This window comes from Trachinotus anak, unplaced genomic scaffold (genome assembly GCF_046630095.1).
Source record: "Trachinotus anak isolate AG129_WGS33_773 ecotype Australia unplaced genomic scaffold, CSIRO_AGI_Tana_v1 ptg000002l, whole genome shotgun sequence".
NCBI lineage: Eukaryota > Metazoa > Chordata > Actinopteri > Carangiformes > Carangidae > Trachinotus > Trachinotus anak.
Genome location: NW_027273853.1, coordinates 16,869,136 through 16,888,081, shown reverse-complemented (window position 1 = coordinate 16,888,081; position 18,946 = coordinate 16,869,136). Strand labels below are relative to the sequence as shown.

The 18,946-nt window shown below is 42.9% G+C and overlaps 1 protein-coding gene across 3 annotated transcripts; it reads right to left on the bottom strand.

The window, feature by feature from the left end:
- Positions 1 to 299: 299 nt before the first annotated feature.
- Positions 300 to 18,909, bottom strand: LOC139635403 (early endosome antigen 1-like). Of its 3 annotated transcripts, none has more exons than XM_071502746.1 (29): positions 18,752 to 18,909; positions 15,776 to 15,853; positions 15,574 to 15,686; positions 15,410 to 15,464; positions 15,243 to 15,308; positions 15,080 to 15,110; positions 14,897 to 15,001; positions 14,618 to 14,739; positions 13,833 to 13,988; positions 12,404 to 12,520; positions 10,593 to 10,931; positions 9,941 to 10,090; positions 9,500 to 9,619; positions 9,180 to 9,383; positions 8,727 to 8,927; positions 8,440 to 8,553; positions 8,125 to 8,280; positions 7,830 to 7,969; positions 7,368 to 7,698; positions 7,128 to 7,229; positions 6,848 to 7,042; positions 6,519 to 6,701; positions 6,134 to 6,319; positions 5,916 to 6,047; positions 5,290 to 5,475; positions 4,951 to 5,189; positions 3,537 to 3,657; positions 3,266 to 3,364; positions 300 to 3,169 (listed from the first exon to the last, which is right to left on the bottom strand). In XM_071502746.1, exons 1-29 carry the CDS (start codon positions 18,773 to 18,775, stop codon positions 3,047 to 3,049), a joined length of 4,188 nt encoding a protein of 1,395 aa, XP_071358847.1. In that variant the 5' UTR covers positions 18,776 to 18,909; the 3' UTR covers positions 300 to 3,046. The 3 variants fall into 3 exon arrangements, with proteins under 3 accessions (XP_071358847.1, XP_071358839.1, XP_071358831.1); XM_071502738.1 differs by lacking the exon at positions 18,752 to 18,909 and adding an exon at positions 18,188 to 18,600 and having other exon boundaries at positions 5,290 to 5,472; XM_071502730.1 differs by lacking the exon at positions 18,752 to 18,909 and adding an exon at positions 18,188 to 18,597.
- Positions 18,910 to 18,946: the final 37 nt, after the last annotated feature.

Sequence of the window (18,946 nt, the reverse complement as noted above, 5' to 3'; positions counted from 1 at the left end):
CTTTTCAGTCACATTCATGGTCTCGATAAAACCATCTCACCTCAAAGTTCACATTCATTCAGAACATGATCATCATTAGCACGTAGTTTGCTGTTTCTCAGTTTTGAGACAAGAAGTCCTTAAAGTGGACAGAAAGGAACATCTACAGTTCCATGACACCTGAGATACAAGGTTTTGCCAAGTGAAACATTTACTCCAAAGAAATGAGGCTAATGTATTGATTCATTTTTAAATGAACAAACTTTAAATGGCTGTGAGAGTAATTCTTATTATGGCAACAAAAAAATCACACACAAACATAGAAACATACTGTAGATTTTATTTAGGTTTGTCATGACAATGAATTAGAAAATCAACTGGTGCGTGTGAACATAAATTACATTATTTCTTGTCCCTTCAGGTGAACTGAAGTCATCCTGACTCAGGTAATACACGGTGCAGGTCGCCGCTAACAGTGAGCAGTGACGCACAAAGATGTTGGCCTAAGGCACACCTTCACAACCACAAGATATGATGACTCTAAACATGGAAAAAAAAAACGTGTGAGCCACAGGCCAGTTAAGTCATCATGCATGATAACTGAGCAACACGAAGCAAGCCACGATTCAGTGTGTATAAGTCTGTGGTGCCATTTTGTAAAAATGAGTAAGACACTGATGAATCCACACACAGTTTCACTGTTGTCATGTTTCTACACCCACAAGTGTTATATATTTCCTTTTTCTCTTTCAATACAAACATTTACAAAGGTAATCATGACAGACTTCATATTAATGAGCAGTTAAGTACATAGGGGCTAGAAATGCTGAAGCCTGTATAAAGTTGGTGGTCCTACGTTTGTGGCTGGGTTCTCTAACAGATGAGCCCAGAATACATTAAGGTGCAAATCATCTCTCTGGGTTTCAGGGACTGTACAACTTGATATATCAATCACAAATTCTTGATCAAATGCAGGCAATGATACAACATTTGTGACATCTAAGGTTTAGAAATAGTGCTTTTCCTGTGCCAATCTGAGGTAGACATAACAAAACCAATGCAACACAAAAAGAGACAGGTGTTTTTGAGAGTTTGCAACTGAGATGGACATTCTTTTGGAATAATACAAGCATAAAGAGCTAATTTGGTAAGCCTATGTCTGAAACAAGCTGCTTGTTGCAAAACGCCAGAACAGCCTGAATCACTTCCTGGCTTACAGTGTTATCGTCTGCTCCAGTCTGTAGACAATTGCACAAGAAGATCTTACCAATATCTGTCAACAATTATAAATTAAACAAAGCAGGAATTAACTTTTACAGCGCTGTGAGCTGCAGGCGGGCTGGACAGTAAACACTGCACCTGATAGCAGCACCAACGTCCCCGGACAACGTGAGGCCCTGAGCAGCCAACGTTTGCGCAGTGCATCTCAGCAGACAAGCACAGCAGGCCTAGACACTGAAACACACCCTCTGTTACAGCGAACATCACACACAGCCACCGTTATTGCTTCAAAGCAGAGCACGCACACACACACACACACACGCACGCACGCACACACACACACACACACACATACCTCAAGCAGTAGTCAGTTGCTGTTGTTGTGGATGAGACAAGCAGCAGGAAAAAACATTAAAAAATAAACACGCAGGCACCTTCGATGACTGCATCACCAGTCTGCAGAAAGCACCACAATTTGTAGATTAACACACAAAGAAATGTGGCACAGCAAAAACTGAGTGTACATTTAAAAAAAGAAACAGCCTGTCAGATCATCATACGTGCCACTGTGCACTACTGTATTCAAGATAAAAACATCAGACCCTGTGATTTAAAACTCAAAGAGACACTTAGAAAAAATACTGAAATATGAAAACAAACTCAGGGCTTTCATCCAGCCTGTATTCCTGCTGCAGACATTCTTTGGTCATGAAATAGGCTGAACACATTAATTTCGACATTTTCACGAACACGCTGCCACACAAAGGAAACATGCAGTAACTAATTTAACATTGTTATGTGCAGAAAATCGCTGGTGCATAAACTGACTGATGAAATATTTTCTTTATGGTTGGAATACTGTTTTTACAGCTGTAGATACAGAATTAAAAAGAAAAACGAATTCCTTCCCTTTTGCTTGTATATATACTCTACAACACAATGTTAACACAAAGGATCTAGAGCTCTTTACCTGTGTGAATTCACACATAATGCATATACATGAAACCCTGTCCACAAACATCAAGTGAAAACAGCTGATAAACTGGTTCTGGGAGCCTTGTTTTGGGGCAAATGAAGTGATGACAGTTGAAAATCAGACACACCTTTGTGTTCCAAAGTAAAAATCTACATTACTCACATTAAATACAGACGATCAGTTCAATTGAAAAGTTTTACAAAAATATTTTTGTACGTAGTGAAGTTTACCCTTCTTGCTAGAAAAATAAGAATTTAATTTAGCTTAACTTTGTTAGGTTTTAGTAAATGATCAAATTGATGTATATATTGAGTTATACATTTACAGATACATTTTGGACAAAATAGTTACCTGCATTTACCTTTGTACGGCAGCAGTGATTTTAAACATCACTATTACAATATTTACTTCCCCATCTGCTCCTGCAGTGTCAGACTGACCTTATACCTCCCGACAACAGACGTCAAAAACATGTCACAATGCACAAAAGCAGCCACTTTGCAATTGCTAATGAAGCCAATCAATGATCGAGATGTGAACACGAACTTAAAGAGATGGATGGTGTTTAGTTCTCACTGTCTCCGCTCTCTGGCAGTCCACAGGAGTAGCAAAGGCACAGAAACAGATACAGACAATCCCAACCAGTCCCACCCCATCCCGTCACGAGGCTCTGGTGTCTCTTCGGTTACTTCTCTCCACACCAGAGCCACAAGTCACACGCAGGTGGGAGTCCTTGCACGGGGTCTGTCCTTTATAGTGCACATTAAATATGACAAAGACACGCCGCCTTCTGCCCGCTGGAGTAGGAAAGGGAGGGAGAGAGCGTGGGGGGTGGGGGTGTTGGAGTTAGGTAAAGGGTTGAGAGGGAAATCAGCCTTGGAGCTCCTCGAAGCAGGTCTCACACACCCGTACTGGCTTTTTAGAGGACGGCGTGAAGGCGTTCTTCGCCGAACACTCGGCGCAGAAAATGTTTCCGCAATGTCTGCAGTGATGCTGGATATTCACAGAGGAGGAGGAGAGATACAAGACAGATACTCAATAATGAGATATTATATCCTGTTGCTTTTAAAAACAAAACTTCACACTTACCTTCCTGACAGTGACAGTAAAACCTTTCCCACAAGCCATGCAGTTCTGCACCTCGTGATCCTCGGCCCACTTCCTGGTTAGTGTCTGTGACTGCTTGATCTAAAACCACCAACAACCAACATCTAACTTTATTTGGACGGTAACACAATGAAGTTCTCTGAGACAAATTATTGACGTGTTCTACATCACACCCAGACGTATTTGTACCATAGTGTCTCTTTTCGTTTTTTGTTTTTTTTTTTTGTACGCCGTCTGATGTTTTGTGACTGACCTGGAGCGACTGGTTCTCTCTGCCCAGCTCCTGCATGGCTGCTGTCGTATCGTCCAGCTTCCTCCTCAGCTCCACCACCTTGGCCTGCAGTTTCTCTATCTCACCCTCACCCTTCACACACCTGAAACACAACCACAGAGCACTAATGATTTGTGTGTGCTCATCTTAATTGGTGGCCCAGGAGGATTTCCTACCACCACTACTTGGCTGGCTGCAGAACAGGTTTGTTAATTAATACTCACAGCAGCACAGGGCTTTAGGGAATAGTGATGAGGGTGATGATGATGTCCTCTGAGTGATTTTTATTCACCAAAGCTCTACCACAGCACTCTGTTGTCAACAGGTGTTTTTGCCTCATTTCCATCCAATTTTGTCTCATCACATTACACCCATTCACTTAAGCACTAGCACGTCACAAGCACATTTTCCAGACATAAAATTTAAACCACCTTAATATTCAGTGAATGACGGTGCTAAGATAATGCATGTTTTTTTTTATAGCTAACTCATCAATGATACAATTAAAAGTTGAGATAAGGAGCTAATATCAAAATTTGAGACATCTGTACAGTAAGGACTTAAACACCACTCTGACAGCTACTGCAGGTGAACAGGGTGGAGGTTATCCACTGCTCAGTGGAAATTAGATGCTTTTACCTTTCACAGTATGTACACAAACAATGAATTTCATCTGGAGGCAATTTAACCTGCACTGACAGCTAAACCCAGCCTCACGTGGTGCAGTGAAGCATTTAATGCAGATTTTTTTTTAAATCCTACATCTGGAGAAACTCAGCAGGATTTAGTTACAGCAAATACAAAAAGGGCACATTTAGAAGTGCTGACTCATATTCAGAGTGTGTTCATTTATGCAGTCAGCCATTCATGTTCTGCTCTTTACGTCCTAATGGATGTCTCTTCCTTTGTGTGTGTGTGTGTGTGTGTGTGTGTGTGTGTGTGTGGGTGTGTGTGTGTGTGTGTGTGTGGTACATGCAACAGCCTTGATGGGCCTAATATATGATGAATTTCATGTTTAATTACCATTTATTATGCACAAGAAAATGAAGTTGTTTAAAAATTAAGACTGCAAATGAGTGAATTCAAGTTGGCTGAGAGATGTGGGCAAAACTTCCCTGAAGCGATGTTCAACAGCTCAGGGTGATAATGTTATAATGTAGTTAGTCTTATTATAGAGAAGGTTTTAATCAATGTATTAACCAAAATTAATTTAACACAGCCTTATTTTATTCTGAACTGGCGCTTGTTTTAAAGGAAGATATTGGAAAACCTCGTACTTCAAAAGCTCAACATAAAATCTTGTCAACTGTGGTGGCATGCACTGGATGTGGATCATTTCAATAGTGTGACTGTGACCCGCTGAGAAGCACATGTGCAGGAAGAACTATCGACGCACCTTTCAAGAAGAGCCCGTCTCTCGTCCTGGTTATTCTGGACAGTGGCCTCCAGCACAGCGATCTCTCCTCTCAGCTCATCCGTCTGCTTCTCTAGTTCACCCACTCTCCGCTGGCTGCCCTGCCACTCTCTCTTCAGTGTGGCTACATTTTCATTCAGAGCTGTCACCTGCACGCCCAGCTTAGCCCCTGCCTCCTCTCTGAGCTTCACCTGCTCCTCTTTGGCTCGCTTCTCTGCCACCTTTAGAAAGATGAATTGATCACATGACATAACAGAATCGTGAGGGGAGTGAATGACATTTTATCTGTTCATTTAAACAAAATTTAATGAGGGAGTCTACCAGCTGATCCTGGGCATCCTTGGTTTGGGCGAGGAGCTGCTTCTCTCTCTGGCTCCAGCTGTCCTTGGTGGCCTGGTGCTCTTTCTGCTGTTGCTCTAGCACGCCCTGCACCGTCTCCACCTGACCCTGTAACTGCAGTTTCTGCTGGATCAACAGCTGTTTGGCCTCCCGCAGCTCACCCAGCTTCTGAAAAGCAGCAGATAAAGTTGGTGCTTGGTTTGGTACTGTAAGTGAGGAAGAGGCATCTCACAGAAGATTTTAAAACAGCTTGAGCAGGTTTGAGGTTGGGAAATGAGCTTGTTACTGCTCCGACAACAGCTTCGGATCAATTTTAAGACAGCTTTGAAGAACTGAAAAATCCAGGCTTATGTCAAATTGCCAACTCAAGCATGCCCGGTTACACTTTTGAAGAATGTGGCCCTGATGACCTGAAGTCACTCTGAGTTAAGCTGTTTATGTAAGACACAAGCATGGGAAGCAGGCCATGTCACAGTGAGACATAAAATGGTGGCCATTGTCTACATTAGCCCAGCCCCACAGTTGCACTATTGAGAATTTCAGGTTGAATGTAAGCCTTCTCCTGCTCCTCTCTTTCTCTCTCAAGTTAGAAGAAAGAGGTGACTGACCTTCTCACTCTTCTCTGTTACTGCTTTTAACTCAGAAGTTAATTTGCTGTTATTCTTTTCCAGGACAGTCTTGGCTTTGTTCAGCTCCTCCACTTTGCTTTTCTCCTTCTCCAGCTCCTCCTTAACGCAATTCTGTGTGAGTAGGCACAATTTAGATTATATATTAACTCACTCACATTAAGTCAAGTGTGTTTGTGTGTCAATCCTATTTGTCCGACCTGTTGGTTCTGTAGCTCCTTCAGTGTTTGTTCCTGCTGGCGGTGCCGCTGGTCCTGTTTGGCGAGACCCTGCTCCAACGAGCTGCGGCTCGTCTTCAGTTCCTGGATCTGAGCCTCTAAACCTGTCTGATGGGTTCGGTTCGCAGCCAGCTCCTCCTGGGCTAAGCTCAGCTTCTCCTCTGATGCCTACAGTCAGAGGAAGGTCAAGAGTCACTGGGTTAAGGTGTGTGAGGAGAGAAATCATTAAAAGCAGAAGTGACCTTGTGAGAGCTGCTCGCAAGAATTCGTTCACACAGATGTTTCTGAATTCGACATTTCACACAGCCTCCTTAAATCAAGCCATGACCATTTTCTAGCTCCTCCAACCCTTCATGCATTAATGTACCTTGAGGTCTTGACGCAGGGCAGAAACCTCAGACTCTTTGCCGTAGAAGTCAGACTGAAGCTTAGTGAGACTTTCCTGACTTTGCTCCAAGGCCTTCTGCAGCTCTGCTGTCCGGCTCTTTTCAGAGGCCAGCTCCTGGCCGAGCCCCGATACCTGGCCCCTCAGCTTACTCTCCTCCTCTGCCTGGAGATAAAATCAAATACACACATTTATAAATATATACACATATAATCACTTTACTTCACATCCTTCACAACAAACCTGTGGAAAATACAGCAGCTATGTGGTTAGGTATGTTAACAGTTATCCACAGTATATAAAATGCTTACTTTCTTGACATTGACTTCCTGTAACTCTGCCACTTTGTCCTTCACTTTCTTCATCTCCTCTTCAAAGGACCCCTGGGCTGTCTTCAGTTGTGCCTGCATCTTTTCCAGCCCATTCTCCTTTTCCTTCAGTGCCTCTTGAGTCTTTGAGTGCTGCTGCTCTAATGAGGTCAGCTGCCCTTTCAGCTTTTTCTCTGCCTGATAATTTGTAGACACAGAATAGTCCTTAAGGTGTTAGGTTCAAAACAACAATGCTTGATCTTCCATTTTTTCAGTAGTTTACCTCTTTCATCTGCTCCAGCTGCACTGTAGATTCTTTCATTGCCTTGGTGATGCTCTCATTGTTCTTAAGAAGCTCCTGCCGGGCCTTCACATTGGACTTTTCCTGAGGATTGAGACAGATTAATGTCCTGATGTTGTAAATAGGTGTCTATGTGTTACTCTTTGTTGCGTGTTGAAAAATAATACTGAATTTGTCCGAGCTCTGTTTGTCGTTCGTTTGTCTGCGGCTGACTGAACCTACCTTCTCTTCCATTGCTGACTTGTGGCTTTTCCTCTCTGCATCCAGTTGACTCTGACTCTCTTTCAGTGCCTTATTAGCCTTTCCTAGGTTCTCCTGAGTAGAAACAAGCTCCTTCCTTTGAGCCTCTTTCTCCTGTTGGGCCTTCTGTAGGTCGGCTGCCAGACTCTGAGCCTTCCTGTCCAGCTCTGCATGCTGAGTCTTCCCCTCCTGGGTCACCTTGTCCAGGTTCACCTTCAGAGCAGCTTTATCCTGCTCACAGCGCTCCAGCTGCTGCTGGGTGTCACTCAAAGCAGCTGCCTTTTTCTTTAACTCCTCTTGTAGTGTTGCAGCCCTTAACAGTGGAACACGATGTATGACACATTTGGACTAATTTATCATAATATAGTAGAACAAACCAAAAATTACTTGAAAGTATTGATCACATATTCATCAAATACAGTGCACTAGAACACATGATCTCACCCTGCTTTCTCTGTGTCCAGTGAGCGCTGCAGCTCCTTAGCTTTCCGTTTAACCTCTGATCCTTCCTTCTGCAGCTTCTGTACCTCCTGCTGTGCCTGATCTCGAGTGGTCTGCAGTTCCCCAACCTGTGACTCCAATTTCTGTCAATTTAAAACACCAGATTCAGTTCCAGGAATTAGAAACAAGAATTTCAGCCTAAAACAAACCTAAAGATTTTCTACAAGATGATCACATTGTGTAGATAGGGCTGTGCTGCAGGTCATACAGGCACTCATTATAAAGACTCAACACAGACCTTATTGAGCCCCTCCAGCTGCTCTACACGCTGTTCTGAGGCCAGTAGTTTGTCTTTGCATTCTTTCAGACTGGTTTCCAGCTGTGTGCACTGCTCCTGTCTCTCTTTGAGCCTTTGGGCCTTCTCCTCCATCTTCTTCTGAACTTTATTGAGCTCCTACACAACATGGCAAGAGAGGGTGCGGGATATGATACATAAGTGAGGAGGGTAAGGGACAGAGAAGTTAAGGAGTGGGTGAAGTGGAGGAATTAAATAAATATGGTATATCACACAGGACACTGCATGGCTCATCAGCTGCACATAGAGAACACTCACCTGCTGCTTGTCCTGTAGTGCATGCTGAGCAGTCTCCAGGCTGTTCTCCAGGTTGGCCTTCTGTGCAGCTTTGGCTGCCTCTGCAGAGAGCAACATCTCGGTCTTTGCCTTCAGCTGCAGGAAAACAGAGAATAACAAAAGCGGTTAATCTCACCATCAAAAAAATTTAATCCATAGAATATAGTACATTTTAATCAGCTCCTCGAAAACGATTTTAAAGTCTCTTAAACATCTCTGACAGCGGTATATACATATTTAACATGTATTACACAAACATGCTTGTTTACCTGAGAGTCCAGCTGGGATACTTTCTCCTTGCTGTCTGTGAGCTGGGCAGTGAGCTCAGTGACTGAGGTCTCTAGGGTGTGGGCTCGGTCCTGGGCTGAGCGCAGCAGAGTCTTCTGCTCCTGGACCTGCTCGTGTAAGTTGTCCTGGGCTTGCTTGTTGCTCTCTGACTGGTTCTTCAGCTTGTCAGTCAACTGTGTCACCTTTAAGACCCACACAGACAAAAAGGGTTATAGGCTCAAAAATGACCAACTATAACTTGTGATTATTGAGGTAGACAAGTGATCTTTCTATATGGTGTTAATTAGTTAATTAATTAGTTAGTTAATTAGTGACAGCACACTGTCAGTTGTGTGGGTGGCTGGCATGTGCCTTTTGTCGTGTCACTTTTACACTACAGCAAAGTGACTGCAAAACAGAAGTGAACCTGTGTGTGTGTCTGCATTTTCATCCACCTGTTCTTGTAGTGCGTGGTTTTTCTCTTTCAGCTGGTTGAGAACCGCCGTCTCTCCCTCCCCAGCCTGGATCTTGGCACATAAGTCCTCTCTCTCACCTTCCAGCTGGCTCACAATGTCTTTACTCTTCTGCAGCAGAGCCTCCAGGTTCTGGATCTTCTGGTCCTTATCCCCAATTTGACGCAACACCTGCTCCAGGTCATTCTACCACATGAAGACAAGCCAACATAGGAGAAAGGCTACAGCAGGTACTTTGGCTTCATGCTTACCACTACTGTTATCAGTGCAACAGATGTGAGGGTTTTTCCCCTTAACAGTACCTGTGCCTCACGGAGTTTGCCGTTGGTGTTTTGCTGCAGTGCCTGCAGCTCCTGGTGCTGCTGCTTGGCTTTCTCCAGCTGGTGCTGCAGGTCTGTGCTTTTACTGATGCCCTCCTTCAACTGAAAATGAAGACCACACTTGTTTTTTTTTTTTACCATAAACCTGAAGGCATTGTTGAAACCATTTCTGGATTATCACACTACAACAGTTTCCTAAATCTTATCTGCACAGATCATTGATTCTCTTGAGTTTTAATCCCTCTGCTTCTCAGCTTTAGCCAAATACTGTAAAAAAAAAAACAAAAAACCTAAACTACATTGTACAAATTATATCCTATCAGGCACACCTGAACGTCGGACACTTTTACAGATGTTCTGACTGTTGCATTGCATTAATTCTGTTTCCCCGCAGCAATAATTAAAGTTTCATCTGATGCCAACCTGTTCTTCTGCACGGGAGAGTTTGAGCTGCAGGTCGGCTGCTTGCTGCTCACGGTCTTTCAGTTTCTCTCCAGACAGCTGCCTCTGCTCTTTCAGACGACCTTGCACCTCGCCCAGCTGCCTCTCTGCCTCCAGCAGTTTGGCGTGCAGCTAGGGAGAGCACAGAGAGAGAGGTGATGATCAAGATGGAGAGCAAACAGTTACAAATGGCAGGAAATACAGCAGAGACTTTGATGATAAAGGTGGATGTCTGGAAGCCTCATATTTTTTAACATTTAACTGTATGACATTTCTGCATCAGTTATCATTGATTACTTTCTTTGTTATTTTGAAATTTTCTTCTGCTTCCTCCTAAACTGATTTTATGCAAAAGTAGGTTTGCATAAGTCTCTGCCATTGTTTTCTATGGATACATTATTCCATGGGTGAAAAGCTACTGGGCTTTGAAATATATTGTGCCGTTAAGGCCGTGGTTTTTGATGTTGTGAGGATGTGCAGACTCTGTTTGACTGATGTGGCAATGCACTGAACTGATTAAAGCAACTTAATCTGAAAGTTTTAAGCAAACATGAAAAATCCTTTATATATCATCTGTCATGTTGTACTGCATGCAGCAGTTTGTGTGTGTGTCTCCTTTGTCAGTCTTCCTCACCTGACTGATCTCTGTCTGCTGCTGAGCTCCTTGGCTCTCTTTTTCTTCCCTTTGCTGTTCCAGCTGTTTCCTCTCAACCTTCAGCTCTGCATGCTTCACCTCCAGCTCGCCAATCTCACTCTTCAGCTTTGTCACCTCCTCAGTCCTCTCTCCGAGCTCTGTCTGGCTCTTCTGCAGGGAGGCCTCAGCCCCCGCGGCCCGAGCCTGGAGCTCTTGGACCTCCAGTTCTCTCTCCCTGAGGCTGTCTTGGACTCCTTTGTTGGCAGCTTTCTCAGCTCCCAGACACTCCTCCAGTTCCTGATACTCCTTCTCCTTACGTGCCAGCTTTTCAGACAGGCTCTGAGAAAAGGAGGTGACAAGACAACATGGGTAAGATGAGAACTGGTTGTCCAGGGGTGTGGGAATTATCGGGATGGAGGATGTGAATGGACGTGAAAGTCACAAAACAAATAAGAAAAAAAAAACAATAGAGTGAAATGAAATAAAATTTTACTCTATACAATTTCAAAAGAATTCTTTGTTTCCCAGCAGAGCAGGGTCTCATGAAAAAGGATAAAGATTGACAATGTTTGAAAAGAATTATGAGCCATTAGTTACGCCACACTGGAACATGAACCATTTGCCTTTTCTGAATTAAAACAGTTAGCATGATAGGAGCTGCAACAAGGCACCCACACCTCATGTGATATAAGCTATGGAAAAGAACAGTCGCCTGTCAAGAGTCAAGAGTAAAGTGAGGCATGGCATTTCTAGGGGAAGGTTTACAACAGAGGACTTGGAAGACTGTGGTATGCGTGCAGCACTTGCCCTGGCGTGAGCTCTGGCATTAAACTTGGCAACAAGGTGATAAAGAACAAAATGTTGTTAATCATGGAGTGTGCTGCTAACTACGGAGTGTGACAGGGCATCTGGACTTCACAGACATCCAATAAACCTCTGCAAGCCACCGCAGCAGCTGGCACACATTAACAACCCACTCTAGAGACTTTTTTTTCCTCCACTCCTCTTTTGTTCGTCCCTCTCCTTCTCGCAGCCATGTCGTCATCCTTCCCTTGTGTGACAGCCCTCTGCTGCTCCTCTTTAATCCTGGAGTTACAGACCATCAGTTGTTCACCTGTCTGTTCTTAGTCCTGATCCTCTGTGTCTCATTGTATGCTCCATCACTTTTTTCTTTGTTCTCATGAGATAAGTATCTGTATCAGGTCTCAGGGCATCCTGTTGTGAGGAGAAGCATGTGGTGTCAGCATCTCACTGGACATCCAGGTCTGTAATCCCCCTCTTACCCAGGAACCTACTTGGGTGGGAGGGCATTGGCGTGTCTCATGTGGGAGAATTTAATCTCTGGCGGGAACCTTGTGGCTCTGTTCCCCCAGCTCGCATTGCAGCAGTGCTTTTACCTGTATTTGTATTTCACCCCAAGTCTCAAAGCTGGGATGGCAGAGACCCCCCCTGCTGGTCTAATTATAGAGCTGCGTGTGATTTTTATCAACATGTCTAGGCTGCCAAAGACGGCTGGTGACAGCAGGGGGCTGTCATAGGGTCTGATGCTGAGCAACAGAGGAAAGTTTACAGAAAGTGAGATGACGTGCTCTCTTCATGAGGGGCAGCTGGAAAAGCTTGCTAACATTTCTGAAGTAAAAGTAAATCCTACACAATCTAATGTAATCTGTGTGTTGTGTAACAGATGTCATGGCAGACATGTTTGTGCCTGCAGTAATCTCTTAAGAATCATGAAACTGCCACATGACTATAGTAATTGTAGCTGTTTTGTTCTGCCGGTGTGTGTGTGTGTGTGTGTGTGTGTGTGTTACCTGGCTTTGCTGCTGCAAATTATTCAGATTGCTCTGCAGCTCGTGGATCTGTTGGGTGTAGACGGCTGCTTCTTGCGGACCCTTCTCCAGCTCTGCTTTAAGTTGGGACACAGTCATCTGCAATACAACAGACAGGTACATTAGACTCTTTGTGCAAGTTGTATTAGTGTTAAGGAATCAAGGAATGGAAGCACCACTGTGAGGGACTGACATAGAAGAAAAAAATTAAATTACAAAAAAACTATATGAATTAGTAACAAACCAGGCTTGAGTCACACAAAAACCTAACAAAAACATAAAGAGTTAACACACATAAAAAAAAAATTTAAATTAATCTCTGAAAAACTCTTCAAACTTAAGTGAAACTCAAAAAGATGAAAATAAATTTGGGGCCAACTTGAAATGGTGTTGTTTTACCTCCAGTTTACGGATCTTGAAGAAAGAGTAAGTGTTGGAGAGGGATACGTTATGTGAGAAGCAGAAGAAGGGGAGGGAAAGAGAGACATGGAAAAAGGTAAGTCACTGTATACCAGCAAGAGACCAGTCTGTAACACAGAGCTGCTGGGCTGAGAGAATAAATGATCATAATTTTATGATCATAATTGTGATTATATTTGTCAAGCAGGATATTGTATACAAAAGAAGGTATGGTACTTTTTTTTTTGCAGGAGACAAGACATGAACCTGAATGTAATGCTATTTTTTTTTGATGTAATTTTGACCTGAAGACTAGCTTCTGAGTGCATAAATTATACACTCATACTAAGGAACTTAATAAAACTCTATTAAATACAGCAGCTGTTTCAAGACTCAGATTCAAGACTGTACCGAAGCCACTTAGCATAACTGAGAGCTGATGTGTAATCAAAAACCAGACAGTTTTCAAATATGTTCATAATGTGGTTTCTTATGTAAAAATATGGGATTGTACGTGTGATAATTTGCAGAGATGTGCAGAAAGACAGGTTCAGGGCCTGGAGCTGCCTGGCAGAGCTCTATAAATACTCCAGGGATCAAAAATGCAGGAAATCAAGCTGAATTATTCACCACACATTAATTAATAAGAATTAGGCACAGACCAATCTGATATGATGTAACTACAGCACCTCCAGATGATTTATAGCTACTTTTGAATAAGAATCTGAAGATCTGTTCTTTTCAAAAAAGTGCAGTGGGTGTCCTGAGTAAATGGGGTGAAATGAAGGTGGGGTAACATTGGAACTAAACTAAACTATATTTCGCTGTTTGCACTACAAAGCTGTAGATGATTATGTGAACTGTGAGAATCAACGTGTGTGTCCATGTGTTTGTGAAATGTAAAATTTAGGGGAGAGTGGCAGCTTATGTTAAAACACTGGGACAATAAAATAGTAAGAATCAGCACAACTACAATTGAGCTTCAAGACATGGGGTGATTTGCCCTCCTCACCTCTGAGGTAGTGTAATTAGCCTGCAGTTGCTCATAGTGGTTTTTGAGGCGTTCAGACTCCTCCTCCCTCTCACGTGTCATACGGTCCATCAGCGTCTGCACCTGTACCAGTTCTTTCTGCAGGACCTCCACGTCCTCCACTCCTGGTCGCTGCAGCTAGGGGGCAGAGCAGAGGCACTGTGATGAAGACATAAGGGCTTGGGGGAAGAAAGTTGAGCAAAGGATGTTTTGGTATTGAGATAAATCAAGAGTTGCTCAGGCATATATGGAAGTCTTCATACAGATTTAGGGAATGGCAAAAATCTGGTGCTCTACCTCCATCCCAATAAATCCAAGCCCACTTGGAGACAACAGGAGACATCAACAGAGGATGTCTCTGTTTAAAGTTTGAAGCTTAAATTTTGTGTGAAGCCTTTTTAAAATACTCTGAATTGTTAAGGACATTTCAGACCAGGTAACAGGTCAGTGTGCCTTGGTTGTATGTACATAAATGCAACCACACAGCTCTAGTCTAAAGTATGCTTTAGCTCTTTTGATATAAATTCTTTAAGTAAAGTTCTGTTTCACGTTTCCATAACAACGATGAGGGGACTGTCTGGTAGAAGCTGTGTCGATTCCTCCAGCACACAGCTCAGAGTCAGGCTGATTTCATGGTGTCGTTTCAACGTTATTCTCTCCAACTACAAAGCACAACATTCATGGATCAAACTACAAAGTATCTCTGTCTCACAAGCCTTGTGAGAAGAGAATAAACCACAAACAGAGACTTAAAGTGTGTGTTGTACCAGTTCAGTTTGGAGTCTCTCATTCTCCTGCTTCTCTTTCTGCAGTTGTTCGGTCACTTTGGCCAGCCTCTGGTCAGCAGCCTCCCTCAGGCTCCTCTCCTCGTCATAGCGGGACTTTAAATCTGTTGGATACAAAGCAACACATATAGTATATGTGACTTGACATAAGACTGGATAAAACACAGTGGATTGAGCTTAAAAGTGGTCTAGCAAAAGGGCTCTTCAGTGTTATTAAATGATGCAGACACAGGCCTTACAGGTTCCTGGCCCAACACTAACCTACTATCTCTGTGGCTAGTTGGGCAGCCTTCTGCTCAAACAGGTCTTTCATCTGCTTGATGTTGAACTTTTCTGTCTCTGCTTCATTCAACTTCCTTTCAAGGACTGAGGGAAAAAAAGCACCACATATTAGTGACTGATATTTTCTTTGTCACAGGTGTTTTTAAATATAATGTCACTGACCTGAATCCTCCGAGCCCATCTGCCCATCGTTCTGTGAAAACCAAGGACAGAGAGGCACATGTACAGTAAGAGTACGCATCGCCATCATGTTTTATTAAGAAGTTTTATATTCAGAGAGCCAACTCTTCATAATGAATCATGTTAAATATCTTGAAGGAATTACTTGCTTCAGTTGTCCTTGGACTTTGTCTAACTCCTTTTTGAGCTCACCAGAGAACCATCTTTCCTCCTAAGAAGGTACAGACACAGACACACACACAGTCAAGTCTTTGTATTAATTGACCATTTACACACAACTGTAACAGCCGCAGTTCAGAAACTCAACCATACCTTCAGAGAAGCGTGAAGGTCCTGAACCTCTTGCCGCAGCATTGTAAGGTCTTCCCTAAAAGGAGGAAAGAGTGCATTAACAAAAGCACACAAAGTACAATTCTGTTAAGAGGTTGAGGTCAGACTCTGTCATAATTTATGTAACACATTAATATCAGTCTCACCGAGTGGGGGCCACATGAGCGGGGAGGTCTCCAGTATCGTGGAACAGCTCATAGTGCTTGAACAGCTCCTCTGCAGAGTTGTGAGACTTCATGCACTGAGGACAGATGAAGCCCTGAACACAGACACACACCATCAGAATCAATCAGGGGACAGTCACTTACCAGACAGCTTCAATTCTCCACCTCTGCTTCTCCATGTTACCTCAGACGTCTGATCATGGTTGAGGTCTGTGCTGGGCTGCTCTGACTCTGCATTCTGGGAACCTCCCTTCCCAGGAGTCTGGAGAGTAGAAAATAGACTTGATTAGTCTGAATGTATGTAGATACAGGCCCTCAATGTATATATATTCTCATAAATTTATATGTTAAATGACTTGATTGATTGAGAGATCAGTTAAGCAACAACAAGGAGTATTTTTTTTTTTACCGTTTCTTTTAAAATACTCATTTTCAGTTTCCTCTAATAAAGCAACACTATATTCCAGAGATTACACTGACTTTGGATTTGTATTATCCAGGTACTTACGTGTACTGTTTGTTTGCAGAGTTAGAACTGTTTGAAACTGGGCTTATGTTGGATCAAGTGAACAACATATAATTTCAGAGAAAGCCCTGGCTCACACAACTCATAAACAACTATGGTGGGTGTGACTTACAGACCCTTGCTCTAACCTGTAACGCTGTTCTATACTCCTTTGAAAGCATGTTTATTTAAGACAGTTGTATCATAAGATAGCAACAGCATATTGGGGTACAAATTTGTTTGGTTGCTGTACACTGTGTATTAAAAAGCATTTATCCCTCTTGAACTTTTTTCGGGTTTCAAAAGCATCAGCGATCACGGCCTTAAGTCTATGTGGATATGGCTGCATCATCTTTTCCTCAACCTTCTTTTCAAAACTAATCAAAATGTGTCTAGTTGCCTAGAGATTGTCAGTGAACAACAGTTTTGAAGTCCAGCCACAAATCCTCAGATGGATTCAGGTCTGGACTCTGGCTTGACCACTCCATGACACTGAGGATTTTTAGCCATTTCTGTGTAGTTGTGGCTTTATCTTTGAGATTGCCATCTTGCTGAAAACACAAATCCACTCCCAAATTGCAGTTAAGCTGCGACTGCTAGTTTTTTTCTGTAATTTAAAGTTTATTTTTCTCTGTACCTTCACAACCATTCCACGATCTCCAGAAAGGAAGGATCCCCACAGAAGATGTGAGGTATCTTGCTTACGCCAAACACAGCATTTAGTATGATGGTCAGAAACCTCAACCTTGAGCTCATTAGACCGCACTGCCTTGTCTTACTTTCTTTCAGAGCCTCCTGCAACTTCTGCAAAACAGTCGCCTAGATGTTACATGAGTCCACAGGCCTCTAGGCTCCCTCACTAGTGTTCCTCTCACAGATACACTGAGGACAGAATATTTGAGGGGAGTCCAATCAGGCATGGTTTACAGCTGAAACTTCCAAACTGAAAATATATTTTTCCATTTTTATAACTGACCTTATGATGGAGAATGGACAAAAAAAGAACAACTTTCTATACAGTTCAGAGGAAGGTTGGAATATGGTCACCAGAAACCAGCTCAGTCCACTGGCCTGAAGCACAAACACATGAGTGGATGTGCCATTGGTGATCCATTCACAAAAAGGGTTTGTTTGGGCTGGTTATTGTCTGCATGAATGAACAAGGTCAAAATATGTGTGTGTGTGTGTGTGTGTGTGTGTGTGTGTGTGTGTGGTGGGAGGGGGACTTTTAGCACTTTGAACCAGGCATCTCAGAGCCTATTGGAGGATTGACAAAAACCACTTTAAAGACAGGCTGAACGTTTGCATCATGGAACAAACATTGACCCTACTCAAGTCAAATCTGCTACTGACTCTACCAAATTAAAAATATTATTACCAGAGGAAAATAAAACTCTTTTTAGGGATTTATTATGTTGTCTTGAAATAATCTACCTGAAATCAACCTGCCTATACCATTAAGCCTTAAATGTTGAAACCTCCTTCATCGGGACTGTAAAAACAAGGATAGCTGGTCAAAGGTGAGGAAACGATATAGTAATAATACAGCTTGATGAGGTTTTGTGCCAATTCCAGTTTTTGTTGTTTTTTTAATGGAGGGCACATGTGCATTAGAAAAGGGTCCTGTTTAAATCAAACGGTTTCCTATAAGCCCCTGAGCCCCTGATAATATCTTTGTTGTTAACTAGATGGTGTGAATGAGCAATTATTAATTTTACAGGTCTGTGTAAAGAGGTAATGGGTCAAAGCAGTAATTCTCCCCATAAAATGTTATTATTTCGATTTATCTTCCTGAACGTATGCAATAAAATCCCTTAGAGGTAACAGGTCCGAGTCTGACAATCCCTGACCTAAAAGCAAAGTGTTCAAAGATGGATTTTCCTGGTTATCAGGCCGAGACTTCAAAGTGTACACTATGATGCAGCTAGCAACGCACTGTGGGAAATGTAGTCCTACGTAGAAGCTAACTAAGTAGCTAACCTCTCTTCTTCCCACTTGTAACTTTAGTGACAAGCTGTTGATTTATCCAAACAACCATGTGGCTATTAATAGTAGTACAAGCCCAACTAATCTTAACGCTTGTTTTCTTACACGTTGCGATGAGCTAGATGACACAGGACTTCCCAACAGTCCATCTGAGGCTAACGTCAGCGTTAGCATGTGATGACTGGACGATGAATTAACCTACCGCTACAACATAGCTAGCTAACGGAAACCACGAAAATAAAACGATTCGGTGACCAAGGTGTTCAGCTAGCTAGGTTATTGTTTACTCGGCTGACCCTGACGATGCGGACATGTTCGCTAATTAATTCACTAATGCGTTATATACACAGATACTAGCTTGCTACATCCCTGCCAAGGGTAGCATCAATCAAACGAAGCAAGTTAGCATTTAGTGGCTAACTGTGTCAACCCCCTGTAAGGAGCGCTTGATATGTTCACTGCGATCTGACGGGGTAGCAGGCCTTTTCCAATCAAGGAACTCGCCTTAGCTATAGCTAAGGACTCCGCCCACCCGCGACACACTGTTATCTAAAACATGCATTCCCACCATGAAAACAGACAAGGATAGGCCCCGTATCTCCCAAGGAAAATGACTCGGTGTAACCAAACTAAAGCGATATGGTTGACCCTGTCGCCCAAGAAGCTTACCATTTGAAGTATCCGTCTGAGCATGGCCTCGACTGTGTTTGTCCGGACGCAAAATCCAGTCAGTTTTCCAAATGCAAAACCTACGTAGCTGTACAACGAACACCTGACCAAGCTCAGGGAGAAGCGGCGAATGGGCGGGTCATGGAAAGGATGGTTGAGCAGGACACAGTCTGGCTGTATTCAAGATTATACACA

Coding starts and splice junctions, on each gene's coding strand:
- LOC139635403 (XM_071502730.1), bottom strand. CDS start 18,256: ATGCTAACGCTGACGTTAGCCTCAGATGGACTGTTGGGAAGTCCTGTG. Junction 10,091..10,592: donor AGCAGACAGAGATCAGTCAG/GTGAGGAAGACT, acceptor TGCTCTCCCTAG/CTGCACGCCAAACTGCTGGA. Junction 7,970..8,124: donor AGCTGGAGGGGCTCAATAAG/GTCTGTGTTGAG, acceptor TTAAATTGACAG/AAATTGGAGTCACAGGTTGG.